Source organism: Rutidosis leptorrhynchoides, chromosome 7 (assembly GCF_046630445.1).
Source record: "Rutidosis leptorrhynchoides isolate AG116_Rl617_1_P2 chromosome 7, CSIRO_AGI_Rlap_v1, whole genome shotgun sequence".
Taxonomy (NCBI): Eukaryota; Viridiplantae; Streptophyta; class Magnoliopsida; order Asterales; family Asteraceae; genus Rutidosis; species Rutidosis leptorrhynchoides.
Window position 1 is genome coordinate 186,783,062 of NC_092339.1, and position 22,360 is coordinate 186,805,421.

The following is a 22,360-nucleotide window of genomic DNA, read 5'->3' on the forward strand; positions in this document are numbered from 1 at the left end:
TGAAGAACACGTTTTTTTTATTATCCAAAATCACTTTCGAAATTTAAGAAGGTTTTAGACCATACTTACAACATGAAATACCCTTTAAATCTTTCAAAGAAACTTTCTAAATCACCAATTGAATCAGAAACAACAACTAGTGTTCGAATTTTACCAAGAACGTATAGTTTGACTTTTGAAAAATAAAATTTGACTCTAAAATTGGAACCCGATACAGAAAATTGGATGTTGATACTTTGCAGATAGTTTTATAAGAAGATTTTATACACGACTGCATTATTACTTTTTGAAAATTTGTTCAAAATCGAATTATGGCCAAAAAGAAACAAGAACAGAGGTCGTGGGTTATTTTTCTTATTTTTCTCTTTTGATTTTCGAATTGCAGAAGAGGATATGTATATAATGTTAGTACTTACCTGATTTAACAGTAAATTTGAACTTAATTGATTTTGTGAAATCGATGTTTTAGCAATTCACAGACAAGAAGTACGATTTGTTTTTCAATCAGGACATAAAAATAATAAACAGATAAATACATTTAACTGATTTTGTTTTATGCTTGAAGTTTAATCCAACTGGTAATCGAATAGGAGACAGGAACAAATTTATAAATAGATGATGGCTACGTTCAACTGAATCCAGCTCCTTTTTCTTGATGATTTGTTTTATATAAAATTAATATTAATAATTAGTATATATAATTATATTTATAATAATAATAATAATAATACTATTAATAATAATAATTATATAAATAATAATAATAATAATAATAGTTAATAAGAATCGTAACAATACTGAAAATAAAAATAATTATTATTGATACTCTTAAGTATGATATTATTAATGATAATAATAATAATTTGTATTATAGTATTTATAATATTAATATTGATTTTAATGATAATGGTAATTATAAAAATAATGAAAATGATAATCTTAATAGTAACTAAAATCATAATTTTTACTACTAATTATAATAGTACAGATATTAATATTAATAATAATAATGAATATATCAATTAGAATTGAACTTGTAATTACATTTAATACATTAACCTTGCATATTATTAATTATATAATATTTACTAATTATATAATATATATTATATAATCACACATATTGAATATTTAATAATTATACATCTTAATATATTACAATCTACATACAATCAATAATTATATATGGAAATCATATATATATATATATATATATATATATATATATATATATATATATATATATATATATATATATAATTATAATTTAATTATCAAGTAGGTAAATATTGAAACAAATAATCTCAGAGTATAATAATTAATACTTTGTTAACATTGGTAAATTTTGTATATTCAATCTACTTTCTATATTTAAATAAACATTTTTAAATAACAAGTTTAAGTTTTATGTCACAATTACATAATAGTTCATTAATATAATTAATTTAAAATATATAAATATTTACATGTATAATTATTTATATATATATATTTCTATTTGCGATTAAGGGTTCGTGAATCGTCGGAAATAGTCACAGGGTAAATGATTATATGAACATAGTTCCAAAATTTTCGAGACTAAACGTCACAGACTTTGCTTATCGTGTCGGAATCATATAAAGATTAAGTTTAAATTTGATCAGAAATTTTGGGGTCGTCACAGGTTTGGCAGTATGTATACTGTGTAAGTGACTTACTCCCAAACTTATGAATGTCTCGTGTCAAACATCCGGGTGGGGAATAAGTGAATGTAGAAATATGTGCCTAGGTGATTGCGCTTAGTGGTAGGTGCTAACAGGTTATCAACTAAACTTTTGTGAGATGATGTGTTTGCAGACAGGTATGGCTGACCAGACCAGAACTAACGATGCCCCTGTGACTCCCGGACGCGGAATATTTTGAGCGCCATCAGTGGAACATAGCCCAGAAAATGATCCAGATGAGTATGTTCATCAGTTAGAATTACAGGAAACTCGAGAAAAGGTAAAGGAATTGGAGGCCCACGTCAGGCATTCAGCTGTGGTTTATGAAGCTAATAATCCACCGATACCTCCAGGGTTTACTGGTACTCAGTATACATCAGGTCCTTCGGGTAGTGCTTATCAACCACCCCAGTCTCAACCTCAAGTTCAACCTCAAACACCATATCAATCTTCCCAACAATACCAGTACCCTCTTCAATATCAGTACGCAACAACGAATCTATTTCAAACTCCTATGTTTCAGCAAGTGGTGCAGGAGAAGAAGAAGTGTACGTTCAAGCAGTTTATGGACTGCAAGCCCTCTGAGTATTCGGGTCATCCCGATCCGATTGTGACAATGAATTGGCTAAGGGAATTTGAACGGGCATTGAAAGCCTGTCAATGTGAACCAGAATTACGGGTAACTTATGCTAGCCGACAGTTAAAGAATCGAGCTATGGTTTGGTGGGATACAATTACGGCTCTGTTGTCCGAAGAGCAACTCAATCAGGTCACATGGGAAGAATTTTCTGCAAAGGTCCAGGAGCAGTACTGCACCGCATTTAATATCAATCGATTGAAGCAAGAGTTCATGCAAATGACGATGACTGAAGATATGATAGTCGATGAAGCGTTTGAGAAGTTTATGGACAAATTAAGGTTCGTGCATCAGTGGATACCTGACGAACAGTCCAGCGTGCAACGGTTTGTAGAAATTTTGTGACCTGAGTATCGCACGATTGCAATTGTCACAAGCGCATATGTTGTCAAAGATAACTGAAAGTGATATTAAGCCGGCCAGAAGTGTGAAAACTGAAAGTGTGTCGCAAGTGAAATTAGCGGCAAGTCAGTCTAGCCAACAATCAAAGAAATCAAGTCGGTTTAAGCCAAAAGGGCAATCTAGCCAGGGTGGATCAGTGTCAAGTGGTCAGAAGACATGGTGTAGAATGTGTAAGTCTTCACATAGTGGGTAGTGTTCAGCATTAACGAAAAGGTGTTTGCGTTGTGGTATAGTGGGACATGAGCCTCAAGATTGTTCATTTAAGAATAATGTGTGTTGGAACTATCATAAAGAGGGTTACAGATCTGCAGAGTGTCCAGCTGCAAGAAAGAGTTATTCCGGGGTGGGGTCCGGGTCAGGGGTACGTGCTGTGTCAGCTGGGGGATCATCTGATTCCTCTGTGGGGCAGAAGCGTAAGAATCCTCCACCACCTGAAGCTAGAGCCTTTCAAATGTCAGTAGACGCTGTCGCTGCTACTGATGATGCAATCACCGGTATGTTCTTAGTAAATTCTGTGCCGGCACGTGTACTATTTGACTGTGGAGAAAATCGCTCGTTTGTGTCAACTAAATTTTGTACTAAGTTAAATGTGCCTGTTAGTGTATTAAATGAACCCATAAGTGTCGAAGTGGGTGACAGTAGAATTGTTCCAGTCACAAAATCTGTGTCTGGAATTACTATTGACATAGAGGGTAGTCTTTTCCCTGTGACTTGTTTAGTGATGCCTATACCAAGCTTTGATGTAGTGTTAGGCATGAATTGGCTTAGTGAACATAAGGCCGATATTAAGTACGATAGGAAAGTTATCTATATCCCGGTGGCTTATGGAAAACGGGTAGTGGCTCGTGGTGATCGTGGCAGGTTCCGTTGTCCATTATTGTCAATGATGAAAGCTCAGAAATCTTTGGCCAAGGGCTGTGATTCTTTCTTAGCCTATGTGATCGATGTAAAGAATGAAAAGAAGGTAGTGTCCGACATTCCAATGGTGTCTGAATATCCAGAAGTGTTCCCAGATGAATTGCCAGGCTTACCGCTGATCAGGGAAGTTGAATATAAGATCGGGTTAGTGCTAAGGGCTACACCGGTTGCTAAAGCTCCGTATAGATTAGCTCCTTCAGAAATTCGTGAAATGATGTCCCAAATTCAAGAACTATTGAACCGCGGGTTCATTCGTTCGAGTTCTTCGCTGTGGGGTGCACCAGTGTTATTCGTGAAAAAGAAAGATGGTACGCTCCGAATGTGTATAGATTACCGTGAACTAAATAAAAGAATAGTGAAGAATAAGTATTCGCTTCCTAGAATAGATGACTTATTTGATCAGCTTCAAGGAGTTTCGTTCTTTTCGAAAATAGATCTACGTTCGGGATATCACCAGGTTCATGTTGCTGAATCTGACATTCCTAAGACTGCATTTCGTACTCGTTAGGGTCATTATGAGTTCTTAGTGATGCCGTGTGATGATGATGTGCGTAGAGGTGTATACGAAATAGTTATATTTTTACTACAAAATACTATTAAATACGATACAATTTTACACAAGTTATTTATTTATTTATAGAGTGGAAATACCTAAACCTTGCTACAACACTTATAGGCAGTGTACCTAATCGTACAGTAGTGTAGTTTTTAGTAAGTCCGGTTCGTTCCACTGGGAGCTAGCCAAGTTTAAAGCTATATTTTTAAAACTATATTTGTATAAATATAAATATAAATATAAGTAGTATTATTATTATAAAAGGGGGTTTTTACCGTTTAATGACCGGTTTGTCAATTTTAAAACTTTAGTCGCAGTTAAAACCTAATGTAAAATATTAACAATAAAACTTAATTTAAAGTGTAAAGTAAATGACAATAATTAAAGAGCGATAAATAAAAGTGCGATAAATAAAATGACAATAAATAAAATTGTGATAATTAAAAAGTACGATAATTAAAAGTGCAATTAAATATAATGACAGTAAATAAAAGTGCGATGAAGTATGAAATAAAGGAATTATACTTATTTAAACTTCCGTAATCATGATGTTTGACGTGTTGATTTTAGTTTATTACTATGGGTTAATTGTCCTTTGTCCTGGATTATTCAATATGTCCGTCTGGTTTTTGTCCATAACAGTCCATCAGTCATAAATATAAAGTGCGAGTGTCCTCGTCAAATTATCCTTATATCCGAAGTCAAATATTCCAACTAATTGGGGACTTAAACTATAATTATACCAATTTTCCTTGTATATAATTCACCCATGTTTTAATAAGTCCATTGACTATTAATCCATTCCCGTGTCCGGTTAAATGAACGATTATTAGTACTTATAAATATCCCGCCCATCGTGTCCGATCGAGTGTATATGGTTATTTATAGGTACGTCCAATTGTAAATCTTTATATTAAATTAACAAACTATCATTTAATTAAACAAATATAAAGCCCATTAATAGCCCATAGTCTAATTTCCACAAGTGTCGTTCTTTTGTCCAAACCCCAATTATGGTACAAAGCCCAATTACCCCGTCTTTAATATTTAGCCCAACATCATGATTACTTCAATTTAAACAAGCATAATAATAACTTAGCTACGAGACATTAATTTAAAAAGGTTGAACATAACTTACAATGATTAATAATAGCGTAGCGTTACACGGACAGAATTTCGACTTACACCCTTACAACATTCGCTAACATAACCTTATTATTATTAAATTAAAATTAAAATTAAAATTATAATATATATATATATATATATATATGTATATATATATATGTATATATATATATATGTATATATATATATATATATGTATATATATATGTATATAGAGAAGAGAAAAAGATGTGTTTTACATTCGACTGAAACCGCGCCTTTTATAGCAATGTGGCCCAACTTTTTGCTCCATGCGATCGCATGGAGATTGTTCTTCTTGGCCATGCGATCGCATGGCCTGGGATTCCAGCTCACATTCGTTTGTTTGTTTCTTGCCGACGGTTTTATTAATTAATATAATATATATACAATTTTAAGAATTAATTATATATTATATTATATTCATGTGTATAGTTGACTTGTAATTTTTAGTTCGTTGCTTCGAGCGTTGAGAGTTGACTCTGGTCCCGGTTTCGGATTTTCGAACGTCCTTGCGTACAATTTAATATCTTGTACTTTGCGTTTTGCGTCTTGTACTCTTGTAATTTTGAGACGTTTCTCATCAATAATTTGAACCACTTTGATTGTACTTTGTACTTTTTAGCTTTTTGGTCGTTTGCGTCTTCAATTCGTCGAATCTATCTTTTGTCTTCACCTTTTATTATTTAAACGAATATCACTTGTAAATAGAACAATTGCAACTAAAAGCTTGTCTTTCTTGAGGGATAATTATATGAAATATATGTTCATTTTTAGCATTATCAAATATTCCCACACTTGAGTGTTGCTTGTCCTCAAGCAATATAGTCTTGAAATAAAAATACTAGAATCACTTCTTTATTCTTCACACTTTGTACATCAGTGATTTCTATATGGCGGTATGAACAATGGTAGTAACGATGTGGTTTATAGTCCCACATGACTATGAAAATTTAGATCTTTAAGGAAATTGGATCTTTATGAAAACATTTGATCTTTTGAAAATTAAATCTAGCTTTTACCCTAGATAAGTTTTCCGGAATAACCCTTCACCGGTGTTTGCAAATTGTTTTTGTGGGTTTTGTGGGTTTCGGATTTGAAAATTTTAGCTCAAAACTTGAGGTTTTGTGTCACCTACTTGGTAACCTTATATTGGGAAAGCAACACGTCCAGTATATACTTGCTCCGTACATTACCTTTCGGTAAACTACCGTCCGGTTGTAAAGGAAAGCGTTGAACAAGTAACTGTTAAGGTAATGTCCCATGACATGCTTTCAATTATGGTCTATAACGTGTCGGATGCAATTACCATCCTTTGTAGGAGCAATATTAAAGCTCACCCTATAGTTTTTCGGTCTGGCACAAGGTCCTGTCTTCGACCATGCTATGTAACCACCGTTCTTACAGTTGACACCCGATTTGGTTCAGGTGACCTAATGAATTCCAGGTGAATTCCTAGGATTTTACGTTCAATGGTAATGAACGCATTGAAAATAGGTTTTCAGAAAACAAATCGGTTTGTAATTTGATCAAAATATTTTCTCGTTCAAGCTCAAGCTTAGATATCATCGAATTCTATGAGTTTGAATTCTCAATCTTTAAGGTCAATCTCAAGGATTGAGTAATATCAGTCTTAAAAGCTGATTTTTGATCTTTAAGGAGATTATCCTTTCTAGGGATCTGATTCATTAGTCTTATCAAGCTACTTTGCACGGTGCCCTCCCCATTTTACGAGACAGATCCTCTCATGGTTAGGATAAGTCTGACCACTTGGCGACCCTGTTTGATGCCGAGGTCTGTGGATTTCCTGCTGATTTTAGAGATGACGTTTTTAGATTTTTCAAACCTACAGCTGGTCTGGACGAAAACTTCTTGACCTAAATCAAGAAGCGCGTGTCTTTTTCGGAAGATTTACTTCCTTTTAATGATGGAATTGATTCATCGTGTAGATCCATCTTTCTTTCAAATATATTACAATTTACCGGGTAAAACGGTTAATTTTGTCCAAAACAAAAGTATCTTCAATTATTTATACAAAAATATGTGATATATGTTTTAAATAAGTTGGTAAATTTTTTCCACACTTGGCTTTTATTTTCCTTTCTTTGCCTTTTTATTGTCCTCTATTTCATTTTAAATGAATTCTAACATTTTGGGTTGTTTCTCAATTTATGTCCTTTCCGAGGTAATAATAATTTCGGTGTTAACACCTAGTTTTATCGCTCATAAATATGTATAAACATGGTTTTGAGTTCATTTAATTGAAAATTTTGAAAAATTTTACTAGAATTGGGTAGTCAGTATATAAGACTAGGGCTGTTCTTTATTATCAGAGAGCACTAGATTCTAATACAACTACTGCGTTACTAGTATTTTTAATGGTAACCAAGTGTATAAGTCAAAAATTTTTTAAAATCCGAAAGAATTTAACCCCTTCCCACACTTAAGATCTTGCAATGCCCTCATTTGCAAGAAATCAGTAACAATTTAAATTATTGAGGGTGATTAGCGTAGAAAAATGATTAAATTTTACCAAAGTTTCCAAACATATTGGCGTTTGTTTGCTGAATGATAAATGGTGCACATCATTTGTTCATTCCGTCTTTATTGTTACATCACATTTGTTTTTCATTTTGTCGTCAAAATTAGTAGCTTTTGCCGAACTTAATGCCAGTCTTTGAAAATACGCTGTTTTACCATGTTGTGTACAATTGACAATATACATACATACAAATAATAAAATGCATGGTAATTTGAAATGGGACTAAAAATCCCACTTTCAAATCAAATATGAAATATTAGTACAACATAATAAAAATATTAAACATTACACTAAAGTATCACAATATCATATGTTTTAAACATAAGTAAATAAAAATAATAAAAAGATAAAAATCACCAACGGGAACTATATCAATCTGGATAGGGGTTCCAGTTCATGTCATCGGGCGGGTTCCATGGTTGGTTATAGGTGTACTGATAGGCCTGGTTAGGGTCGTAGAGAGTAAATGGTGGTCGCATATCGGGCTGGTGTGGAGGATAGTAAGCAGGTCGGGTCGGTACGTAGTGATCCTGAGGTCTTTTCTTACTCCGTCCATTTTACCTCTTATGAAGGATACCAGTTCACTCGGAAGTGTGTCATTATTACGTTTAGTAATCATAGCGTGTAGCATTAGACCATGGTTCAGATCAAAGGAATTCTTCATCTCGTAAAACCTAAAATAAAAAATAAAAATTCAGAATTGGGGGAGAAGACTAGTTCTTTAGGGTCTGCTAGGGAAAGACCATTCGGATTCCATTCTCGGAAACTACACGAAAATAGAATATCTAACTCTAACAGGTATATATTTTACTCTAAAAAGATTTGAACCTTCCCACACTTAGTTAGCTGTGGTGTCGAAATTGTGATTAACTTCATCTTCAACTTCCATTGGATTATCTATGTAATGTTTAACTCTGTGACCATTAACCTTAAATTCAATCCCATTTGAATTTATTAATTCTACTGATCCATATGGAAAAACTCTTTTGACTATGAATGGTCCAGAGCATCTTGATTTTAATTTTCCAGGAAATAGCTTGAATCGTGAATTGAAAAGAAGAACTTTGTCTCCTTCTTTAAATTCTTTTGAACTTCTGATTCTTTTATCATGCCATTTCTTCGTTCTTTCCTAATAGATTAACGAATTTTCATATGCTTCATGTCTTAATTCTTCTAATTCGTTTAGTTGGCTCAACCGTAGATGTCCAGCTTCATGTAAATCAAGATTACATGTCTTCAAAGCCCAAAATGCTTTGTGTTTAATTTCTACTGGAAGGTGACATGCTTTTCCGTACACGAGTCTAAAAGGTGTGGTTCCAATTGGAGTTTTGTAGGCTGTTCTAAAAGCCCAGAGTGCATCCTCCAATTTCATGGACCATTCCTTTGGATTTGATCCTACGATTTTCTCTAGAATACGTTTTAAAGCTCGGTTGGTATTTTCAACTTATCCACTTGTTTGTGGATGATAAGCGGTTGAGATTTTATGAGTTACTCCATATCTTTTGAGAACTTTCTCAAGTTGATTGTTACAAAAATGAGTACCCCGATCACTTATTAAAGCTTTCGGTGTTCCAAACCTTGCAAAAAGACGTTTTAAAAAGTTGACTACAACTCGTGCATCGTTTGTTGGAAGAGCTTGTGCTTCCGCCCGTTTAGATACATAATCAATGGCAACGAGAATGTATAGATTATTATGAGATTTTGGAAATGGACCCATAAAGTCAATACCCCAAACGTCAAATACTTCACATACTTGAATGACATTTTGTGGCATTTCATCACGTTGACTTATTTTTCCGGCCCTTTGACAAGCATCACAGGATTTGCAAAGAAGGTGTGCGTCTTTGAAAATTGTAGGCCAATAGAATCCAGCATCGTAAACTTTTCTTGATGTAAGTTGAGGCCCATAATGCCCTCCTGTTGGTCCTGTGTGACAATGGTTTAAGATTTGACTGGCTTCATCTCCGAATCCACATCGGCGTATTATTCCATCGGGACAACTTTTAAACAAATGTGGATCTTCCTAGAAATAGTGTTTTATATCACTAAAGAATTTCTTTCATTTTTGGTACGACAACCCTTTTTCAAGGAATCCACATACTAAGTAGTTTGCATAGTCTGCAAACCATGGAATTTCATTATAATCTATCTTCAATAGATATTCATCAGGAAAGTTATCTTGTATGGCTGATTCATTTAGAACTTCTAATTCAGGATTTTCAACACGAGAAAGATGATCAGCGGCGAGATTTTCTGCCCCCTTTTTATCTCGGATTTCAATATCGAACTCTTGTAAGAGTAAGATCCAATGGATTAATCGTGGTTTGGCATCTTATTTTGAAAATAGGTATCTAAGAGCAGAATGGTCGGTATAGACCACCGTTTTAGCTAGAATGAGATATGAACGAAATTTGTCAAAAGTAAAGACAATAGCAAGGAGTTCTTATTCAGTAGTTGTGTAATTCGTTTGTGCTAACGTCTTACTAGCGTAATAAATAGGTTGAAATTGTTTTTCAATCCTTTGTCCTAAAACGGCTCCCATTGCAAAATCACTTGCATCGCACATGAGTTCAAATGGTAGATTCCAATTTGGAGTTATCATGATCGGCGTATTAGTGAGTTTTTCTTTAAGAATATTAAAAGATTTGATGCATTCATCTGAAAAGATGAATGGAGCATCCTTTTCTAGGAGTTTATTCATAGGTGTGGCAATTTTAGAAAAATCTTTTATGAAACGTCGGTAAAAACCGGCATGTCCTAGAAAACTCCTAACTCCTCTGACATTTGTGGGATGTGGAAGTTTAGCAATTACATCTACTTTAGCTCTATCCACTTCAATTCCTTCCTTTGAAATTTTATGACCAAGAACGATGCCTTCTTTAACCATGAAATGGCATTTCTCCCAATTAAGAACTAGATTTGATTGTTCGCATCTAATAAGCATTCGTTCAAGATTAACTAGACATGATTTAAATGTATCACCGAAAACTGAAAAGTCATCCATGAAAACTTCCATGCATTCTTCTATCATGTCGTGAAAAATCGCCATCATGCACCTTTGAAAGGTTGCAGGGCCGTTGCAAAGTCCAAATGACATGCGTTTGTAAGCAAAAGTACCATAAGGGCACGTGAACGTGGTTTTCTCTTGGTCCTCGGGTGCTATTGGAATTTGAAAATATCCGGAGAAACCGTCAAGAAAACAATAGTAACTATTTCTGGCTAATCTTTCCAACATTTTATCAATGAAAGGTAAGGGAAAGTGATCTTTTCTGGGGGCGTCATTTAATTTTCTATAATCAATACAAACACGCCATCCTGTCACAGTCCTAGTAGGAATAAGCTCATTTTTCTCATTTGTGATGACAGTCATGCCACCCTTCTTAGGTACACATTGAACTGGGCTTACCCATGGACTATCAGAGATTGGATAAATTAAACCTGCATCGAGCAGTTTAATAATTTCTTTCTTAATAACATCTTGCATATTAGGATTTAGTCTTCATTGGTGTTGCACATACGTTTTATGACCTTCTTCCATAAGGATTTTATGTGTGCAATACGAAGGACTTATACCTTTAGTGTCATGAATCTTCCATGTAATAGCTGGTTTATGAGCTTTTAGCACAGAAATGAGTTGAGATTTTTCATTTTTCGTAAGAGAAGACGATATTATTACAGGTAATTCAGATTCACCATGTAAATAAGCATATTCCAAATGGTTTGGAAGTGGCTTTAACTCTAATGTCAGTGGTTCTTCTATCGATGATTTATATCGATATCTGTCTTCCTCTTTTAGCATTTGAATTTCTTCTGTTGTTGGTTCATATCCATTAGCCATAACTGTAGCTAACATTTTAGCTTCATCAATTGGTTCAGTTCCTTCTCCTAAAGAACATTCTCCTGTTCCTTGTAATTCTGGAAATTCTTCTAACAATTCTGCATGTGAATCTATAGTTTGAATATAATAACATGTATCATCTGCAGATTGCGGTTGTTGCATGGCTCTATCAACAAAGAAGGTAACACTCTCGTCCTCTATACTTAGGGTCAGTTTCTTACCGAACACGTCTGTTATTGATTTAGCCGTGTTTAAGAATGGTCTTCCTAATATGAGAGGAACTCGAGAATCTTCTTCCATGTCCAGAATAACAAAATCTATTGAAAATACTAAAGTACCAACTTTAACTAGCATGTTCTCCATTATCCCTCTAGGATATTTTACTGATCGATCGGCTAGTTTTATGCTTATTCATGTTGGTTTCAATTCTCCAAGGTCTAGTTTAGCGTATAGTGAATACGGCATTAAATTTATACTAGCACCAAAATCTGCCAATGCTTCTATTGAACTAAGACTACCCAGAAAACATAGAATCGTGAAACTTCCTGGATCTGATAATTTTTCTGGTATCTTATTCAACAGCACTACAAAACAATTAGCATTCATAGTAACAGCCGAGAGTTCTTCCATTTTCTTTCTATTTGTGATTAGATCTTTCAAGAATTTAGCATATCTCGGCATTCCTGAAATTACATCAATGAAAGGAAGATTAACATCTATTTGTTTAAACATATCCAAGAATTTGGATTGTTCGGCTTCAAGTCTTTCTTTTCTCATTTTACTCGGGTAAGGAAGTGGTGGTTGGTATGGTTTAACATAAGGTTTAGTCTTAACTGTGTTATCTTCATTAACCTTTTCAAATACCGGTTGTGTTTCCTTATCTTGCTCAGATTGTGGTTCTTGTGGAGTGGAAATAGCTTCATAAGAAATTACAGGTATTTCAGGTGGTTTAAGTGTAATACCACTTCTTGTGGTAATGGCTTTAGCTGTTTCATTCCGGGGGTTAACATTTGTATCACTAGGTAGACTTCCCAGTTTTCTTTCACCTATCAACCTTGCTAGGTTGCTTACTTCTTGTTCCAAATTTTGAATAGAAGCTTGTTGATTTCTAAATGCTTGAGCATTTTGTTCATTGGTTTATTTCTGAGATGTGAAAAACTGCGTTTGAGATTCAACTAACTTCGACATCATATCTTCAAAATTTGGCTTTTTATCATCGGTTTGTGGTGATTTATTTTGAAAATAGGTCTTCGCTGATTATAAGTATTATTGGATACTTGTTGATTGCTAGGACCTTGTTGGTTATTGTATGGAACATTTCGGTTATAATTCTGATTTTGATTGTAGATTGGTCTTGGCGGTTGATAATTATTCTGATAATTATTTCCAGGCCTTTGGTTCATGTATGAAACATTCTCTCTTTGTTCCATTGTTTGTTCAATACTGAGACAATCTTTTGTCAAATGTGGTCCTTCACAGTGCTCACAACTAATTCGTATTGAGTGAATATCTTTAGTCATCTTTTCCATTCGTCTCTCGACAGCATCTATCTTTGCAGAAATGGAATCAAAGTCATGGCTAGAATCGGCTATAGCCGCTTTAGATGATCTAACGATATCTTTTTCTTGATGCCACTCATGTGAGTAGGAAGCAGTGTTATCAATAATTTTGTAAGCTTCAGTTGCGGTTTTCTTTATAATGGAACCACCAGCTGCTATATCGATATCTTTTCGTGTAGTGATGTCGCATCCTTGGTAGAATATTTATACTATTTGATAAGAGTCTAAACCATGTTGCGGACATCCTCTAAACAACTTTCCAAATCTTGTCCACGCTTCATATAGAGTTTCATTTGGCTTTTGTGTGATAGTAACAATTTCTCCTTGAAGTCTCACGGCTTTAGATGCCGAAAAGAATTGTTTAAGAAAATTTTCAACTAAAGCATCCCATGTATCAATCGCCCCTTCAGGTAATGATTCTAACCAATCTTTGGCTTCTCCCTTTAAAGTCCAGGGAAATAACATGAGATAGATCTGTTCATCCTCCACTTCTCGGATTTTAAATAGAGTACAAATCCTATTAAAGGTACGAAGATGTTCGTTTGGATCTTCCTTCGGTGCACTACTAAATTGGCATTGATTAGTTACCATGTGTAGGATTTGTCCTTTGATTTCATAATCTGGCACATTAATGTCTGGTTGAGTAATTGCATGACCTTGGCCAGTGCGTTTAGCTCTCATTCGGTCTTCCATACTTAGAGGTTCCAGATTTTCCATGATTGAATTTGTTGAATCTGAATCACTAGAGGATTCTGATTTAATGTTTTGTTCCTCGACAATCTCTGCTTGAATGATTGGTGGTTCCAAAGGAAATATTAATGGTTCAGGATCTCTGAATTGTCCCTGAATATCCTGCGGATTCTCAATTGTGAGGTCGGGTTCAAAAAATGGATTATCGGAAATTTGAATTGGAGTACTTGGTCGATTTGATGACGATTCTAAAGAAAAATCAACGGCGACAATATTAGCTAGATGTCTTGATCGAGTTACAGGTGGTGAACGTATAAAAGGTGGTGAACGTTTTGCTCGGTGCGTTCACTGAATATCCTATTAGTTATAAAAATAAAAATTATATAAGTTATCAAATTAATAGACTTTTCTGATTTTGCCCACGTTTCGAATAGCCAATAGATGCAGCAGGTAGCCAGGACCCTTTAAATCGGAAGCCCACAACTCGCCACTAACAAATCCAACTATTACTACGAACCAGAAAATTTTGGATGTCTATCAATTTAACCGCTTAAAATAATTTTTTGTTGAAATTTAAAGAAATTTTAGAAAAGAAATAGAAAAAAATCTAAGTCCTAAAAACTAGAGCGTCGAGAAATAAGAAAGAAAAAGAGCGCGTCGAAAAACGTCTAAAAATAAAAGGTCCAAAAATAATAAAAAGAATGTAGCGCGTCAAAACTTAAAAGTCTAAAAACTAAGAATTTAAAGTTGCGTCTAAAAGTATTAAAGCTTAAAAGGAATACTATATCCAAAACGGCAATTATTTAAAAAGTACTAAAATCTTAAAACGGCGTCGCAAAATTCTAAAGCACCTATATCTTAGTCTAAAGAAAAAGCACTTAAGGGATTTTACGGTAAAGCCTAAAAATCTAGAAATAAAAATAACTACGGCAAATACTATATCTTAAAACTAGTTACGAGCGAAAAATATAAAGATTATGAATTAACGATTAAAAAGATATGAAATATAAAAAGATATAAAAAGTGATAAAATTATGTATTTTTATAAAAATACTATTTTTATATTTATTTTATAAAAGTATTAATTTTTATATATTAATAAAACTAATTAAACTTAAAAATACAAATTAACTAAAACTAATACCAAATAATATAATATTTAACCCTAATTATAATTTATAATAATAATAATAATAATAAAAACGTAACCCTAATTCGTTGACTAAGGTACCGGGGCTGTCAAATCAGTCCATGCGATCGCATGAGCTGACTGTTGTAATACCATGCGGTCGCATGGCTTAAGATAGCAGGCCAGAAGTTGGGCTGCTATAGTGTAGTGGCCCATATACTTTTAAATTTTTTTTTCTGTTTTAAATTTTCTGTTTAAATATTTATATAAAATATTTATATAAATTAAATAAAAACTTATATTTTTACAAACTAAAAATAGAAATATAAATATTTTATAATTTTATATATATATTTAACAAACACTTAAAAATATATAAATTTTGTATTTGTTTTTATATTTTTGTGTTTTTTAAAAATTAAAACGTATTCAAAAGTAAATTAAAAATCTTTTTTTTATATATCGTTTTGCTTCCGGCGTTTAAGCAGTTCCCCGGCAGCGGCGCCAAAAATACTTGATGTGCGTAGAGGTGTATACGAAATAGTTATATTTTTACTACAAAATACTATTAAATACGATACAATTTTACACAAGTTATTTATTTATTTATAGAGTGGAAATACCTAAACCTTGCTACAACACTTATAGTCAGTGTACCTAATCGTACAGTAGTGTAGTTTTTAGTAAGTCCGGTTCGTTCCACAGGGAGCTAGCCAAGTTTAACGCTATATTTTTAAAACTATATTTGTATAAATATAAATATAAATATAAGTAGTATTATTATTATAAAAGGGGGTTTTTACCGTTTAATGACCGATTTGCCGATTTTAAAACTTTAGTCGCAGTTAAAACCTAATGTAAAATATTAAAAATAAAACTTAATTTAAAGCGTAAAGTAAATGACAATAATTAAAGAGCGATAAATAAAAGTGCGATAAATAAAATGACAATAAATAAAATTGCGATAATTAAATATTACGATAATTAAAAGTGCAATTAAATATAATGACAGTAAATAAAAGTGCGATGAAATATGAAATAAAGGAATTATGCTTATTTAAACTTCCGTAATCATGATGTTTGACGTGTTGATTTTAGTTTATTACCATGGGTTAATTGTCCTTTGTCCTGGATTATTCAATATGTCCGTCTGGTTTTTATCCATAACAGTCTGAAACGACCTGTCCTAATCCATCTGGATGAAGTCATCAACATTTGGTCCCATTGCGATGATCGACTCCAAGTAATGTCCTTAAAATGAGCAAATGCACAGCGGAAGACTTAATTCGTACCTGAGAATAAACATGCTTAAAAGTGTCAACCAAAAGGTTGGTGAGTTCATAGGTTTATCGTATCAATTATTTCAATATATTATTAGACCACAAGATTTCATAATCATAAACATAATACACTCGCAAGTGTATGTAAAGCATTCTAAGTGGTTGAGCACTTGGTAACCATACTTAACATTTAATCACGTCGCATATTCCCTTTATTATGAAATCTCACTACACCGTACCAAGTGTAGTCACCGAAATGAAGTACTGTGCAACCGTTGAATACTGGTCGTCCAGTCCGGTTGGGGTTGTTAGGCCCGATAGATCTATCAACAGGATTCGCGTTTACAATACCACATGTAAATAGTAGTTACCAAGCTACAGGGAAGTATGCCAGTGGTACAACTCAACGTAGAATATATTTTTAAGTACTTGTGTCTATTTCGTAAACATTTATAAAAGCAGCGCATGTATTCTCAGCCCAAAAATATATATTGAAAAAGCAATTAAAAAGGGAGCAAATGAAACTCACCTGACAACTTCATAAATAAATCACAGAGATGAAATCGAATATCGAAATGCAAGTAACCGTAGACCTCAACCTAGAGAACATATGTTGGTCAATAAGTGTCTAATAAGCTAGGTCAGTCCATAGGGTAAGTATAGTCCTATTGCTCAAGTCTGACTCATAAATTTAGCAAAAGTCAACGCAAGTCAAAGTAAGTCAAATGTAAGTCAAACGCAAGTCAAACACAGTCAACATGGTTAACACAAGTCAAAATATCATAATATTACTCAACTTGGTCAAATAGTAAAACATAGGTCAAACAACACGTTTTAGTTCATAAATGGTCAATTACACAATCATAGTTTATTGTCATGCATAACGTTCATGTACATGTAGCAAACTTCGCATAATATCTCATAGCACAAAATTCATGGTAAAATGGCAAACTCCAGATCACAAATAGACTCAAAATAGATTCTAAAAAGTCCGGCCAGGTCTCATACGATATATACAAGTCGGGAATCAGAAGGGGTACATTTATCATTTACTAAATCAGTTTCTGACCGCGCACTGATATCGTAATGGCTATAACCGGAGCTAGGGACATGGAATTAATACAAGGTCAGTGGCCATGGTTCAAGGACAAGTCAAAATATAACATATCCAAAAATAAGTAACTTTGGTTTAGCCAATTGGTACAGTTTATTCAATAAAGTTGGATGTCCTGTTTCAGTTTATTTCAGAAATTACCAAAACTATGGCCCTAGTGTGCACAATGCATAAGTTTTCAGAGGTTGCAATAAACTAAACATATATCAAATATCATGTAAAGATTTATATTCCAGAAGCATTCATGTTAATTCACAAAACACAAACCACAGAGTACAAATCAGAGAACAAGTGAAGATTCAATCCTAGTTTAGCTAGTCACTTTCGCATGCAATTAGCCGAAGATATAGATACAATTAGACCATGATATCTACACAAAAAGTGAATTACTTTCTGTGTATATTTCAGATATGAAAAGATCTCATCTCAGAAGTCAATACATTTTAGCATACAAGTCCGTTTTCATGCATGTGCTGGAAAAATCTACATTTTCATTCGATTAGGCATAACACGAGTTTTACTCAAGCAAATGACATGATATCCTAGTGTAACCTGAGTGTTTTTGAATTTTCTATCCAATGATAATCAACACATAAGCCAATTCGTGACCCATCAATACTATTTTTCTGATCAAGCATAAAAACACAACGATAATTCAAACGGTCATAACATAAGCATACGGAAACGAAATCAAGCGAATCCAAAGCCTAAAATCAATAGTTTTTCATGAGGATTCCGAATATCAGATAATATCATGCAATTTAAAAATTCAAATTTCTGTTACCATCAAATACAAATTCGTGATTTATCAAAAAGTCATCAAACGATCAAATTAACGAATACTATCAAGCATACATACAAGGACTTGAGCACTAGACACTATATCTACCCTAAAATGTAACAAAAACATGAAAACCCAAAAATTAGAGTTTTTGAAACTTACCCTAATCAAGAAGTTGTTGGTATATATGTGTAGAGGTCTTCGAGAGGAGTCCGAATATGTAAACGATTTTATGATCAAGTGATTATTGAAGGTGTTCTTGAGTGATTCTTTCTATGGTGTTTATGTATTGTTTTTGAAGCTAGATTATGATGGGTTTTTGCTGAGATGAGGAGGTTGAGAAGAGATTTCAAGTGTGTGTGTTTTATAGAGTAAGAAATGAGGATTAGAATTGAAATGGAAATGGTTAAGTGTGTATGTAGTTAGGCGTCATTTTTGATTCCTCATAAAGGGATTCCTAAGTTGAATTTTGAGCTAGAAGTTTAATACTAGAAGTTAGGAAATGTTTAAAATGTTTCCCCATGATTAATAGGTTGAAAATGATGTTTTACTATTGGTATATACGAATAGTAAATACATCTAGAAATTGTATATAGTACATGTCTCATGAGTCATATATAATAACAAAAATGTCATTTTCTATGATAAAAGGTTGAAAATGATGTTTTCCTATTGGTATATTCCAATAGTAGATACATCTAGCAACTGTGTATAATACGGGTATAAATACCGTATGAATACGAGTAGAATTCTTGAGAAAATCGAATGCGAATACGAGTATAGCTATCTTTGTTGAGTATAAATATGTTAGTACAAGTATTTAAGTCTTTCAAAAGTGTGTATATTACATATTAATACAATACATATATATTCATTTTAACATAAGGGTTATTACGTCGTTAAGCGTTACATATATATAATGTTTCGAAACCCTTAAGTTAGTAGTCTCATTTTATATATATAACCCATTATTAATATACTTAATGAGATACTAAATTATCATATATTCAAGTTAGATATAATCCATATATATATATATATATATATATATATATATATATATATATATATATATATATATATATATATATATATATATATATATATATATATATATATATATATATATATATATATATATATATATATATATATATATATATATATATATATATATATATATATATATATCCATATATATCCATATATATACATAAGTATATAATTAATACAAGTTATGACGTTCGTGAATCATTGGACAAATGGATGGTCAATTGTTTTTATAAAACTCATTTTTAAAAGTTTTAAAACTTGTTAAAATTCATTGCTTATCATGACGAAATCATATAGAGAATTGGTTTAAAATAAGTTAAAATTTTCCGGGTCATCACAGTACCTACCCGTTAAAGAAATTTCGTCCCGAAATTTGATCGAGATCGTCGTGGCTAACAATAAGAATGTTTTCTTGACGAATATGAGTTGATAAATAGAGTTTCATCATTGTTGAGTAATATGGATAAAACAATTCGATTACGCAAAGAGTATAAGTGAAGCTATCGCAAAGGATTGAAATATAGAAATAGAAATTCCTCTTATCTTTTGACGTAGGTTGATTTCCAGAATTCAGGGAATTTAAAGAAATCCTCTAATCAGAAAGGAAATGTAATAGCACGATCTGATTTGTTAAATTACCAGAAATCACGAAAAGATAGAAATATCAAGAAAATATTTTTCTTAACATGTTTAGAGGTTAAGTAGAATGAAAGAGTCGTGTAACATGGTACCTGATGAGGATATGATTTGTGAACCATCATCACGTTTCATTAGAAATTCAGCATGACTTACTGTAATATAATCACGTTGGCCGGGCATCATTATATTATACTAACCCATGCTTCAATTTCCAACACTTCTCTACAATTCATTCATAATTTATACTTAGATTTTATAGAAGTTTTCAATATAATGGAATACAGAAAACACGATGAGGTAGATAATTTCGGATAAGAATATTTATGAAAATATCCTCAGAAATATCGAAGATATTTATGATGATATTTTTTTGAATTTCTAAATTCGAAGGTTGATGAAGAAGAGTTTTCCGCAAGATTTTAACATGACTTCGGAGAATGATATTCTCAAAATATTTCATCGGATCCAGAATTACCTGGATTCTTTGAATATAGGGTTTGGTCCTTGTATTTGTCCTTGGTCTCCTTTATGGTTAGCTTAATTCATTTTTTTTTCAGTACCAAATTTTCTATCGAGCGTTCCCAACATTCCATTCTTTATCATCAAACTCTTGGCCATTTGGGCCATCTATAATTTTACTGTTTCCTTTGCATTTAATGCAGCTATATCTGAATCATCGATTATCAATCCGAGATGGTTTTAAGAGAATTGTGTTTTTAGATGATTAAACGCTGATGGTAATATGGTGGCATATAAAAGGTTCCCTGGTAACAATAAAAGAGCACGCATATATATCAAGGTTATAATATGATTGTTTCGAACGAAAAGTCGAAGTTGACTTGCTAGAGCTGTGACAAAATTGGCTATCTTAAAAAGGGATTGTAAAGTTATTTTGGGTAATAACAACACTAAAGGAGCTAGCACAAATACGTGTTAAATGTTTACTCAGGTTCCGAGTGTTTTCAGGTGGATAACTACATGCGTCAATCATTTCTTCCGTAGATGAAGTGCGGTTGGTTCATCCCCTCAATTGAGGTGTTTTCAAGAATCATGAAAAGTTTGAACACAGATTGTATTCGTCAATATACAAATGAGGTTTAAGATGAAATCAAGTGGCAAACTTGAAGAGATGTTTAGTTTCATATGTTATAATTAATATTTTAATTCATTTTAATTGTCCAATGTCATTAGTCCACAGTCGATAGTCCACATTTAACAGTCCAGTAATTCATATATAGTTTAATATATTATATTCGAATTAATTAATACGTGTCGTGACCCGTATACATCTCAGACTCGATCACAACTCAAACTATATATATTATTGTAGAGTCAACCTCAACCCTGTATAGCTAACTCCAGCATTACTGCATATAGAGTGTCTATAGTTATTCCAAATAATATATATAGATGCGTCGATATGATATGTCAAAACCTTGTATACGTGTCCCGATATTTAAAGTGCGTAAAATAAATAACAGAAATTAAATAACGATAAATAAAATTGCGAGAATTAAAATTGCGATAAATAAATTGCGATAAATAAATGTAATTGGAATTAACAGTTAGCTATGAACAGTTAGCTAGGATTTTGTTAGCGTGGATTCTTAATAGAATTTCTCAAAGTTAATTTGTTTGTTTCTAACAAATTTTATTTTGTTCAATGTTTTCTTCATTATGCCACTTGTTGGATTCTGGTAAATCAAAATCCAAATATGAAATTGGATGAAAATGGCTATTCTGCGGTGAACGGATACGTATATCGGTGGTTGTAAGTAGGATAGTGAATGACTGTTAAATCAGCTTCGACGAATGTACAGTGTAACTTATTAAGGTGAAATCTAAATATTCCTCGGGTATTACCTACCCGTTAAAATATTTTCGCCATTAACAGTACAAAAGAATTTTTAATTACAATCTTTATAAAAACATATATAAGTATATATTTTCTTCAGATGTAATCATGGATTTAATGAGTCAATATGATATTAATCTCATTTGCTTTTTGGTTAGAACTAGAGTACATAATCTCTAAAACATTAGAGATTACATAATCATCATGTCAAACGAAGATAAATGATGTAGAACGTCATGTAGAACGATGATTATACTCGAGGTACAGAATGAGATATTGAGGCATGTGATGTTGAAACTTTGGTTGTTAGTGGTACTGTTGGTGCTGGTGATGTTGCTGAAGCTGGTAAGTTTCGCACCATGTTTTCTAAATTGATTACTCGAGCGCGAAGCTCGTTGACTTCTTCCATTATTCCGGGATGATCGTCGGTCAAAACTAGCAGATGAATAAGGTTTAGAATTTTAGATAGAATATAATCGTGGTGAGATATTCGGGAAATGAGGGTGAAAACGGTGTTT

At 32.8% G+C, this 22,360-nt stretch overlaps 1 protein-coding gene across 1 annotated transcript in view; it reads left to right on the forward strand.

Moving 5' to 3' along the window:
- Positions 1-2,722: 2,722 nt before the first annotated feature.
- LOC139859833 (uncharacterized) overlaps positions 2,723-22,360 on the forward strand; it is a 28,795-nt gene continuing 9,157 nt past the window's right edge. The window contains exons 1-2 of the mRNA XM_071848602.1: positions 2,723-2,912; positions 2,976-3,935. Coding sequence (XP_071704703.1) covers positions 2,723-2,912; positions 2,976-3,935 — 1,150 coding nt within the window. The remainder of the gene's footprint in view (positions 2,913-2,975; positions 3,936-22,360) is intronic.